This window comes from Mesitornis unicolor, unplaced genomic scaffold, assembly GCF_000695765.1.
Source record: "Mesitornis unicolor isolate BGI_N332 unplaced genomic scaffold, ASM69576v1 scaffold2230, whole genome shotgun sequence".
In the NCBI taxonomy this organism is placed as follows: Eukaryota; Metazoa; Chordata; class Aves; order Mesitornithiformes; family Mesitornithidae; genus Mesitornis; species Mesitornis unicolor.
Window position 1 is genome coordinate 8,520 of NW_010156037.1, and position 12,367 is coordinate 20,886.

Below are 12,367 nucleotides of genomic sequence, written 5' to 3' on the forward strand. Positions count from 1 at the left end.
ACTTCTCGGCAGGGTTTCACGGCGCCGGCCTCCATCGTGCGACGGCTCCGGCCCCGCCCCACTCTCCGGGATCGGGCGAGGCCCGAGAAACTTCGTCGTTTAATTTGCAACAAATTCAGTTTTAAATATATAAAGCGTTTTTCTTAAAGTCTCGTGTGAGAGTGTGTGTGTTTTCCAGCGTTGGGGTAACTGGCATCTGCAATTTTGGTTTTTTGTGTTTTTATTTTCAGGTGTGGGAATGTTAACTTTGCTAGGAGAACTAGCTGTAACAGATGTGGAAGAGGTGAGTATCCTAGGTGATACTTCTTTTTCTCACCTCTTTCCATCTTATATTATTAAATATCTTTAATTTAAAGCCAGGTGTTTATGAACTGTTTATGGGCTTTTTGTCTTTTTCAGAAAAAACGACAGAAGCTAAAATGATGAAAGCTGGAGGAACTGAAATAGGAAAGACACTCGCTGAAAAGAGTCGAGGCCTCTTCAGCGCTAATGACTGGCAGTGCAAAACGTACGCCCTTGTAAAAAGCACGACATTCTCTTAGAGCCACACAGCACACCTACTGAACGATGCTTAGTTCTGTCAATGTAAATGTGCTTGTACTGATGGGAGAAGAATGGTCACAACTCGCAGCTTTTCCACTGGTTGTGTTTTGCTGTGAGGACAGAATGCGGTTTTGTTTGCTGGACAACAGCTACTTAATTAATATAACTGGGAAAAAAAAGACTAAAACACCGAGAGTAGAAAGATAAAAATTCATGCTTTTCTCTGATAAGCCAGGACATTTCTAAAGCTCAGAAAAAATGTGTAGGTGGAAGTAGCACCTTGGTTGCAGTGTGACGGCTTGTGGTAGCTTATTGTTAACTTTCACTGAGTATTTAATGACTACAGTTTAGCACATAGTTAAATTCTTAGATGTTTCTCCAGGCCATCAGTTGAGAATGTCAAGACCTACATTAGAAAAGGACCGCTAAAATAAAATCCATTCATTTTGGAAAGATCCTTTCAGATTTTCTGGAGCACTGTTAAGGATTTCAGTTTTGCTGATTGGTAAACTGACCAGTGAAACCTGGATTTTTTAATATTTTTTTTCTGTCAGAATGTAGCAGTGTTCAGCCCAATGAGTTTCCATGTGTGCAGTTGTGCAGGTTTTCTGGGCAGCACTGCTGGTCCCAGTGTCCGAGGGCACATTCTGGGGCTGTCGTGTGTATCCAAGTTCATAGCCAGGCTGTATCTTGCAGACCTTCCTCCTCCTCAGCAGCATCCTGGCAATAGCATTACAGGTAGATGAAGCATGAGTGGCCTTTTAGGGTGCTGTAAGATAGAAATGCAACGTAGGACGTGTCTAAATGTAGCTGTGCCTCAGTGGGTGTCAGTGACCACTCATTCCCATGGTGGAGTCATCATTAACTCCTTTGAGCTGTGAATGCTGCTAGTGGAGAGTAACAAGGAATTTTAACACGTTATATGCAGTCTCACTTGTAGTAACTTGTCTGCCTGTGAATGTTATTTCTTTCCCCTTGTTGTGATCCCCTTCCCGTTGTCCTTGTGCTGGTGAAATCCCCACAGGCAGTGCTTTGGCCTTGGAACTTGTTGTGTTGGGCTAGTGACTGCAGATCACTGCTGAAACTTGGCAAATACATTATTATGAGGGTTTTTTAAGTATTGCCACAACTCTTAAGCATTTTGATTTGGAATAAAATAATTCTTATTTCTGTTTTGTTTTCTTTTTGCCTCTGAAGATGTGGTAATGTGAACTGGGCCAGAAGATCAGAGTGTAACATGTGTAATACTCCAAAGTACGCTAAATTGGAGGAAAGGACAGGTAAGAGTTGTGCAGTTTTACAAAGATTACTGTATGAAAACTTCTTTTTATAAATCACAGTATAGTTTAAAGAGATTGTTTTCACAACAGAACTAGATCTTTAATATGTAGATAAATGTGTAAGTTCTTGGACTGGATTACCTTTAGCAGTGTGTAAAGTATGCGATGATTTCAGTTGCAAAGACAGCAAGCATTCAGCTTAAAACCGCCTCTGTATTTGCTTTTGATACCAAGACATTTGGAAGGAGCAGTGCAGCGTTTTATTAAACTCCAGCAGATCTGGTGTAAATGTAGTGTCCCTCTCCAGAGGACTCGGCAGTCACGGGAGCAGGGTTTGCAGGCCGCATAGATTAGACTGTTATCCCTTAATGAGGTTTGGGATTTGGTCACACAGTGACCCATTTTCAGTTCCTCCCGCATTAATGATGCACGCAGTGGTAACTGGAGCAGAGGATGTCCTTACAGCATGGCCAGGACTGTTCATGCTGCTACCGCTGCAAGTGGGGTCAGCAGAGAATGTAATGCCTGGAGTGTAACACTAATGCACATTAGAAAAAAGAAACATGGAGAAGAGCACAGCTTATTCAAAAGGGAAAGTAGTATTTTCATACTGTGTTCCTACAGCAATGTATTTATTAACCTACTGAAGGCTTCCAGATCCTCTGTGGAAGTTTATTCTCAACTTGTGCTTCATGTAGCCGAATTTGAGTCAGCTCAAGAGATTGTCTTGTGTTACCCCTTTTTAAAGGCTATGGTGGAGGATTTAATGAACGAGAGAATGTTGAATATATAGAGCGCGAGGAATCGGACGGGGAGTACGATGAGGTAAGATGAGGTACACGTGACTGAGAGGTGCATGCTGTGTGACGTGGCTATAAGATCCATATGTTGGCATTTGGTTTCCTTGCGGGGAACAACAGAGGTCAGAAACGTGGTGTGATGCATCTCTGTCAAATGCTGAGTGTGAAAGTTTTGAACCGAAAGTGAGGACAGCTGTTTTGTCTTTTGGGGGCTTAAAAACTTAAGAATGCGTTCAAATTAAATTGGTACATCTTGAGTTCAACTTGTTAGGGAGCTGGCTTCAGGGTCGTGCCTGTTGTTTTCAGCCAGATGTTGAACATGGTTTTATAAAGTTATCCTGTAGACACAAATATAAGATACTCCTTTGTTAAATTCAGATTTTCATTGATCTTGTCTGTGGGTATTAAGACAAGCATTTCTTCAGAAATGTTCTTGTGGCTAATTGACGTTTCCTGATACTTCTCCTTCCCTTTGAGCAGTACCGTACTTGAAATTGATGCATGTTTATTTTCTCATAGAAGTTTTATCAAAAAATAGAGTTGGAAATAACTTTTGATTATATGGTCTTCTAATGGAATATAATTTCTTAGTTTGGACGCAAAAAGAAAAAGTACAGAGGGAAGCCAGTTGGTCCTGCATCTATCCTGAAGGAAGTAGAAGATAAGGAATCTGAAGGGGAAGATGAGGAGGATGAGGATGAAGATCTCTCCAAATATAAATTGGATGAGGTAACGTGTTTTGGTTTTTTCCTAGCAATTATTTTTTAATTATTATTCTAGTGCTGTTTATTGTTGGCAAGTGAGGTTTGGTTTGTATTTTTAGCTGCCTTTAGAGCAATGTAGAGGAGCTGCTATCAGAATAATGGTGCCTACAGCTTCTGTAAAGTACATGCACAGACTTGGTTTGGTTCTCAATACCTGCATTAAATGATGTTCAGCTTTTTTAAACCCTAAAAACTTAAAAGCTTATCTAGGATCAGAATCAGATATTTTGAGATATTTATATTGAACCTTTATGTATGGTTACTATATAAACGGAATTTTTTAAAAATTTTCCTCTTAGCCTTTTAAACCATGTCAGATTTATTCTTTATTAAATTGAATGAAATATTTAGAGATTTTATTATTCTTTCCTGAAATAACACAATAACCACATATTGGATTGTTCCTGGTTTTGGACAACAGTTCTGCAAAGGCATACGTATACGTTTATTTTTAAGACAGCAGTCGCCAAATGCTGCATATTAAATGTGTCTCTGCAGAACTATGCTATGGTTACAGATTTTGAGTCTGAAAATTCTTCCAGGCACCCATTTAAAGTAACTGGTAAAAATGAATGTCTGTGTTTTCATTAAGTTCATTTAATAACAGAAAATGAGACTTCATGTGGGTTTTGTGCAGGCTTTTTAGTAATTTGCTTTGAAACATAAAGTCTCAGTCACTCTACTCTTAAATTTTTTTTATCTCATTAAATGCGGTAACAACAGTACTTTCAAAGGTTGAAGAACAGCACAAAATAAACCACAGAGTAAGTGAAAAACACTAACAGCAGGCAATTATCAAAATAATTTCTCAAGTATTTTTTGTATATCTGCATTTTATTTTCAGGATGAGGATGAAGATGATGCTGACCTTTCAAAATATAATCTTGATGCCAGTGAAGAGGAGGACACTAATAAGAAAAAGAAATCCAATAGGCGCAGTCGTTCTAAGTCTCGATCTTCCCACTCACGTTCTTCATCGCGCTCATCCTCTCATTCAAGCTCAAGGTCTAGGTCCAGGTAAACGGGTACAGGTCAAGGGTAACGCCAGGCAAAATGTCAGTATCTAACTTCCTTATTTACTTTTTTTTTTCTTGATTGCCTTACAGTTTTAGTTTAATAATGTTAACAATTTTTTGTACTGAGTTCACACAGGTAGCCAGTGTACTGTTCTGACCTGCTGTGGATCCTCAGCAGGGCAGCTTCACATGCCTTGTTGCTTCTTGTAGTAAATTTAAGTTGCTATTTCAATTGAATCCTTCAAATGAATTAAAAAATATCTTATTTTCAATGTTATTTTTAAGCTTGTTGGCCACATGCGATTCAGTGGGTGAACATTTTTAGCAGTGTTGCGTTGTTAAATGGAGCAGAAGGGTGGTTTTGTTAAAACGGGAGGAGGTGGCAGCAGGGGGCAGTGATGGTGCAGCCCAGGCAGATTCAGTGAAGGACAGGGTAGAAATATCCTGGAAATAACGACAATAAACTTGAACTTGGTTTGATGGCAAGCGACAAAGCTTTAAGTACAGTAATCAATGTTTTGTAATCATGTGATGTAAATCGTGTTGCAGCTTTTTAGCTGCCTTCCAACTAAAACAAGGATGGTACTGATAGGTACAAGACCTCAAATCAGTACCACCTCATAGGATTATACATGAAGTTCATATACATAAAATTCAAGTTTGAATCTTCCCAGTTTTGTCACTGCACCTCTGCTCTCCCTGCTGTGATCGCTGCCCAGGCTCTTCAGACCCTTATACTAACCAGATGTCAGCCATCGTCTCCACTTGTCTTTCTCCCCATCGCTATTGTGCTTTTATTCATGCTGTCTCTTCTGTGAATAATTCTGCTCTTCACAATACTCGTCATCAGCTTCCCCACTCCTTCACATCCCATCTTGAGACGAGTATTTGCTGCATGGCTCCAAGGAGGAGCACTCAATTTATCATAGGGACTGAGCTACCCTCTCAGCAGTTTTTGGACGTGAATTGAGGTTTGAGGAGGGTGCTGTGCCATCGACAGGATGTGGCCGTGTGGGCCGCGCTGGAGTGCAGTTCTTAAGTGGGAAGGTCAAAGGCAGCAGAAGATCTTTGACCGTAACTTTCTTCATTAATTCACAAATGTTAACGGTGATGTAAAAAGCAGCTTCTCGTCACTGCAGTTTGCTAAGACTCTTTCAGCTTTCTGTTCAACTTTTTGCTCCTAGCCACAGATAATTCACTGGAAACACCAGCTGCCATTTATGGATACTTCTTTGTGTTTTTTGAAAACATTTACTGTATTTTCTAGTTAGCACATGTTCATACTGCTTTTGTTTTGCACAGTAAAATGAAAATGACATGGTAACAATATAAACTGGGAGTGCACAGCATATATAATGTATTTTTCCTGAAAAGCTTATTAGAATTTTATTGCAATGCCTTCTTTTTACAATGGTTACTGCAAGTCCACTACCATTTTTACAGCTCTTTTGTGGTTTGTGCTTTAAAGAAAATCCATCAACAGGAAAAAATTTGAAAATAACTGTGGCTAGTTACCAGTGGTGTTAGATATGTCCATGTTTTAGCCAAGAATTAACTTGCTTAATTTTAAGGCAAGGGAAAAACTTTTAAGATAAGTTGAAATTGCTTACAAAATGCTTGTAAGAGCTGACTTGGGGAAAATTAGAGCTAGCTCATCCTAATGCTCTTGCCTGTTCTGCTTTTCAAAGACACTAATGGGTTTCAAGTTAAGGCACAAATTAAAAGCTAAGGCATTGTTTTGATGAAATAGTGAACAGATCTGCAGTTGTTTCATTTTGCCAAATAACTGCAATCCTGTTTAATTGCTGTTCTCCATTTTAGGAAACATAATAAAAAGCTAACTATAGTTTTCTTAATCCACCATCTTATGATGTTAAAGTTTGTTTTAAAATGTACTGTGGCAATGCAGGGGGAGTAGGAGGAAGTTGTCACTTTTTGGTGACTGCAGACCAAAGTGCATTTGATGCATCATTGTCTCTGCTCTAACAGTAGCAGTTTTTCTGCTAAATAAAGTCAGGCACTGGAAAAAAAAACCCTTCCATGTTGTTTCAGGTCCCATTCAAGAAGCTCTTCCAGTTCCAGATCAAGATCTCGCTCCAGCTCCAGAGAACACTCTAGATCTCGTGGGTCAAAATCAAGGTGAATGAGGTAGCACACTCTCATGCAGAGAAAGAAAAAAGGGCAGAAGAACCAACCGCTTGTTGATTTCATCGTAAAATTGTGTTGGTCTTAAAACATTAACTCGTTTTTATCTTGGAAGTCAGAATTCCTGGGGTCTCTGCACGAGGTGGTTCCCACTCCTGATGTATTTCTTGAGATGCGAGGTTTTGGTGGAAGAGTTAAGGCTGATCTAAGCTAGACGAGTGGACGCCACAGATCTTCACTTAGAAGGAAGAAGAATTTGAATGCATGTTTACTGGCTTCGGTCATTTTTGCTGGTTTTACTGCTTCTACTTTGGCTTCTTCCAACCTAAACCATTCAATGATTCTATGATTCTTGATGTGGAAGAACATTAGAAAATGCACTATACTCCTGATTTTTGTGTTTACTGATAATTTATTTCACATATCTGACTACTGCTAGCTAGTGATGCCACATCTTTATGAATGTGGGGGGAACGTATGAAAACATTGATAGTGAACCATGCGAGAAGCTGACAGGAGCTTGGGGAAGAGGAGCAAAAGCAAATGAGTCCCTTGAGGTGTCCTTGTGCAGGTGTCCTGTCGGCAGGACTCTCCCTTGGCAGTGCAATGAAGACCTGTCCCATCTCCATGCTAAAGCTGTAAATGAGGAAGTTTGAGTTGAGACCAGTCGCAAATGGTGCCACCAGCCTTTGGGGACAGAAACGTGTCCTGAATTGTAACATTAGGCAGAATCCGTGCTTTTAGGAAGAGCAAAAGGGTGCCCAGGCCCCGGTAGGTGCTGAAGCGGCTCAGCTGAGCTGGATCTTTGCTTCTGCCACCCTTGAGTGTCCTCAGTGCGTGAGCATGAGTGAAATAGCACTGCTTTAGGGTTTACAGGGAGAACCCTGAAAATGGCCTACCAACAACATACACTGTGGTTTGCTTTTTTTTTTTTTTTTTTTTTTTTTTTTTAAAATACCCAACTTACTGAAAAAGAAATCCTGTTCAGTGTTTTTATATAATTTTGGAATTAAAGCTTAGGACTTTGTAGCTCTTTTCTCTAGATATTCTAGCTCTTTCCACAAGTGTTTTGGTTTTTCTGTCTTGGTTCTTTTAGATAACCAAAGTGATTTTTGAGTGCTTGTAAGTGGAGCTGCTAATTTATTTTTTTTTTTAATGCCAAAATGGCTATATTGTAAGAGGGTTTTTTAAAATACTTTAATTGTGAAAGGTTTTGCTCTCTGCCCAAACTTATTTTGAGATTTGTAAATATACCTTCTGAGGTATTTTTACTTTTCTAGTAAGTTGAACACTACTTTGCAAATGCCCAATGTGAGATATCCATTAATAAGAAGCCTTGTTAAATCATTATCTCTGTGGTTTTCAAGCCATTTTGCTTTGTGAATTTAACTGCTGAGGAAGGTCCCTACGTAGGCTACTGCCTGGCCCAGTCTCCTAGTGTCAAAATGCGTCACTTTGGTGAATGCTGGAAAGAAGTTTCCATCCATTGGTGGTCAGTATATAAAAAAATGCTGTTTAGCAAAATGATTAAGAGAACTACCCTGGCAGTAGAAGTGTTTATTGGCAGATAACTAAGGAGTAAGTATCAAATTTATTTGGCAAAACACGGATGTAATTAGAGTAGTAAGTGTTGGTGAAAACCGTCTCATGTTGTTCTTTCTTTGTTGTTTTTGTGTTATACCAGAATTAAATCTGATTTATTTCTTAATCAATAAAGATCCAGCTCCAGGTCCTACAGGGGGTCTTCCACCCCAAGAAAAAGATCTTACTCGAGCTCTCGTTCGTCATCTTCCCCAGAGAGGAACAAGAAGCGAAGTCGCTCTAGATCTTCTTCATCTGTTGATCGCAAAAAAAGACGATCGAGATCACGGTCACCCGAAAGGTTTGGGTTTATGTAGAATAAGAATGGGTGTATTGAAATGTGTGATTTATTTTTTTTTTTATTTTCTGAAGGACTGAGATTCACTGGGAAAGAATTTAACCTGATCAGTTATTCTGATATTAAAAGTAGTTTTTTCACTTCCCCTACTCTTACTTCCTATTAAAACCTCTGTAATAGCTTCCCCGCCTTCCCCCCCCCCTCCCTTCAATGAAACTTCCTCCTGGTAGAAGTATGTTCTGTAGAAAGACCTGAGTCACCATTCTTTCAGTGTGTGAAAGTCTTAACGTGTACATTATCAATTTATTTTCATAAGTAAATAGTGCATTTAGAATTTGTATTCTACTTTCAGTATTAAATTACATTTTAGTATTAAATTCACATTCATAAGCTTAAAGTGGTTTAAAGCTATTTATATATTCTTACAAGGCCCCTATCAGATATACTTGGCTTCCAGTTATTGTAGGATACAGACTAATCAAAGTGGATGCTAAAATTAATTTCAACTTATTTCTTTGCATGCTTTCTCCATTTATATCTTGCAGACGCCGCAGATCATCATCTGGATCTTCCCATTCTGGTTCCCGTACAAGTTCTAAAAAGAAATAATGTATTAAAGCTCACTTTTAAAAGACAAACAAACAAACAAAAACCCCACACAAAAACAAAACAAACCAAAACCACCACAAATCCAGTCAGTGCATGAGACATTTTTAAGAAGTTGGTGTCTTTCTTGGTCAGAAGTGCTAAATCTGCTATAGAGGTGCATGCCTGTCCTTGCTTTCTGGAAAACTGCAGCTTTGTTCATTCATGAAACAAACAGTGAGGTAGCATTTTAAGCCATAAACACCCCAAAGGAGGTGTGAAGTGTTATTTGAGTAAGGGGTTTTTTTATTAGTTTTAAAGACTCAGTTACTCAATTCCTGCCTCTTACACATCTGAGCAGGCACAGGTTGGATATGTTTTAGTCCAGCTCTGCTCTTCACGTGACGAATATCTGAGGAATAGAGGAAGAGCTTTCTGCAGCCAGCTCGTGTGCTTGTTTGATGTCGCTTGTATGGGACCACACAGGGTTAGCATAGTGGTAGGGCTGCTGCTGCCCTTGGGTGACAGCAGTGAGTACTTAGCTCTAATTATTTGTTATTTTTTGTGTGCTGAAGTAGAAGTCTAGGTGGATGCCCTTCTCCTTAGTGATGCTCAGTGGAAAATAGCCATCAGCTCCCCAGTCTGTGGTGTGATTCTGTAGAGTGAATCAGCCATCATCCCTTCCAAGCGAGGACGTTTGAGACGTTGAGCTCTGTCCTTGGTAGCTCAAGTCTCGTAGCTACAGATGTCACTAGAAATTATTTGCTGCAGTCAAAGAGCCCTTTGCAATGGGTGCTTCTTGTGCTACGTTCACATTTTCCCTATTTTCACGTGCATGAAGCCTGGACTCTGGGATCCTTCCTTGTGAAAGGATCACTTAGGAACCACCCTTGAGAAGGAGGAGTGTGGAAGTAGCTCCTGGGAATCAAGTGAAGCTTCTGCAGGTGTCTGTAAAATCCATTTGGGGCTGACTAGAAATTTTCAAGGTATCTGAATTTTATTTATATTTTAAAATTAGAGTTAATAAACTGTGTAGAAAGTTCTGACATCTTAAACGTGTTCTTCATCAGTCATTCTTTTTCTCTTAAACATAATTTATGGCTTAAAATGCTTTATTGAATCTATTTTACTAGCAGTGTCATATTAAAACTTGGTCTCTCTTGAGCTCTGTTTGGTTAAGGAAGGTTTAAGTATCGCTAGTGCCATCTCAAGGTAAGTATGTTAAGGAAAACTTGTTTTTAAGCAAGCAAACAGCAATATAGTAGCATTTATTTCAGAAGTAAAACTTCCAAACCCGTATTTGACCACTGCTTTTTCTAAATGAACTGTGCAAAAACAAACGGAGCAAAATTTGAAAACTATATTCTGCTTTCTTCAGTTGGTTTTTTTTTTTTTTAGATCCTTTTTTTGGACTGGTAAATAAGCAAAATGGTTTTTGGTGTAGAAATATTTTGATAATCTCTGCAGAAAAAAAAATGCTCTGCAGTTTCTTTAATGCTTTGTTTTCTATCTTAATTTTGATGCTAAATGTGTGTAGATTGCACAAGAGCAGGTTAATCTTGTAACTGTGCCTCTGATGTCCAAGTTCAGCTACTAAATTGTAAAAATCAGATCAGATAGACAGGATGTTGTTAGCCTTTTGGTTCTTTCCTTGTGCTTTGTATTAAAACTTGCTGTACTTAACAGATGAAAGTCTTTAAATTTAGCAAATGATAGGCTACAGGCAAAGGAAAATTATGGTTTCATTGGGTTTAGATAAAATGTACAGCAAAACGACTCTGTAGACAAGTGTAAATAAAAGATGTGAGTCAACCGCGCACTGAGTGCTCCCTTGGAAACCAAAGGAAATCTTCCTTTATTGCCCACGCTACCCTGATTTTGGCGTTCTCTGGTTCTGCAGGGCAGGAGGGGCAGTGTCTGCCCTTACCTGGCCATCTGTATCCCCAGTTTTCACATTGTTTCAGTTATTTACTGAGAATATTTTTGGATTTAGCTGCAGCACATTTAAATGAGCTTTAACAAAACTTCAAGGTATTTTCTACTGCATGCATTCCATATCTCCTCTGAAATTTTCTGGAGGAAGCAGTATGTTAAAATTGTGATTTCTGCATTTTAAAATACAGAAGCACAGTGAGTTATTGTAGTCTTTGCATGCCTGTTACAAGTGACACAAAATACCTCTTTTTAGTTACTCAATTGGCAAATAAATTAAACCAAGCTATTAGAATTAAGCATGGTCCACTCTGATAAGACACAGCAAGATTAGGTTCAGGCAGTGAAAAGGTGTGGGTTTGGGGGTGTTGAATTATCTCCAGTGGCCCAGCAGTATTTTTTTTCTGTTTCACAAGAAAGAAAATACTTTCTTGCCTTCAGTGTAGCCACTGAGGTCAAATAAATTGCTGCCATTGTTTCTGTGCAGCTTTATCACAGATCAGTGACATTTGTCATGGCCAAGGAGGAAGTGTTGATTAGGTTAAGTTTAGGGCTAATGTGCTTTTCTAAGAAAAATTCAATAATCTCATGAATAGTAATGGGGGTTTTGTGCAAGCATTCTTCTGTAGTAATTGAAAGCCAGAAAGTGACTTGAAATACAAGCAGACTAGCCTTTAATTTTATATAAATTTGACAACTGCATAAAATCCACTGCTGAAAGTGTTTGGTTTTTCCTTCAGCTAGATTGTCAATTAGTAATAAAAAATTTTAAAATGTACAAATTGGTGTATCTTAAGAGCAAGACGGGTTCATTTCCACCCCAGGTAGCCTGTTCCTGCTCACTCCTGTCTATTGCAAGCAACTGATGAACACCCAGAGGTTAAATAGTGGCTGTGTCAGCTCTTGCTTCTCACTAACCTCCAAACTTAAAGTTAGTTATAACAAACTACTGCAGGTTACATTTGTCCTTTTCAGTGCATTGAGCCTGTGCCCATTTGCCCTGCCTTATTCTGCTGCGGGTCTTGGCGGGGTTGCACATTGCAGCATGGGTTCTTAGTGATGATTAACAGGGCAGTGTTTAAATTATGATGCTTATGCAGTATGACTAGACACTTTAAATGGGGGAAAAAAAGGTTGTCAGAAGCCGATGAGTTTCTGCAGCAGGCAGGGGGAAGGAAAAGATTGAGTTAACAAATAATGCAAGAACTGTCTCAGGGCTGTGGTACTTTGAATTTTGTCTGTTCTGCAGGTGATTCTTGTACTCACCTGCTCTGGGTACCACAGCTGGAAACGGGAGATTGCTGCAGGGCTCAGCTGCTCCAGCGTGGCCTCATAATTCATTTATTTATCCATGGTTAATCAAGCTGTTATGGCCTGAGCACAGAGAAATGACAGAGCCTGAACTGAGTCCGTGAGTTAAACC

At 39.2% G+C, this 12,367-nt stretch overlaps 1 protein-coding gene across 1 annotated transcript in view; it reads left to right on the forward strand.

Moving 5' to 3' along the window:
- The window catches only part of ZRANB2 (zinc finger, RAN-binding domain containing 2), a 9,316-nt gene extending 237 nt beyond the window's left edge, over positions 1-9,079 (forward strand). Inside the window, exons 2-10 of the mRNA XM_010186229.1 lie at positions 231-283; positions 400-508; positions 1,741-1,823; positions 2,572-2,648; positions 3,215-3,352; positions 4,232-4,404; positions 6,456-6,542; positions 8,266-8,430; positions 8,973-9,079. Coding sequence (XP_010184531.1) covers positions 231-283; positions 400-508; positions 1,741-1,823; positions 2,572-2,648; positions 3,215-3,352; positions 4,232-4,404; positions 6,456-6,542; positions 8,266-8,430; positions 8,973-9,036 — 949 coding nt within the window. The 3' untranslated portion in view covers positions 9,037-9,079. The remainder of the gene's footprint in view (positions 1-230; positions 284-399; positions 509-1,740; positions 1,824-2,571; positions 2,649-3,214; positions 3,353-4,231; positions 4,405-6,455; positions 6,543-8,265; positions 8,431-8,972) is intronic.
- The last annotated feature ends 3,288 nt before the right edge of the window (positions 9,080-12,367 follow it).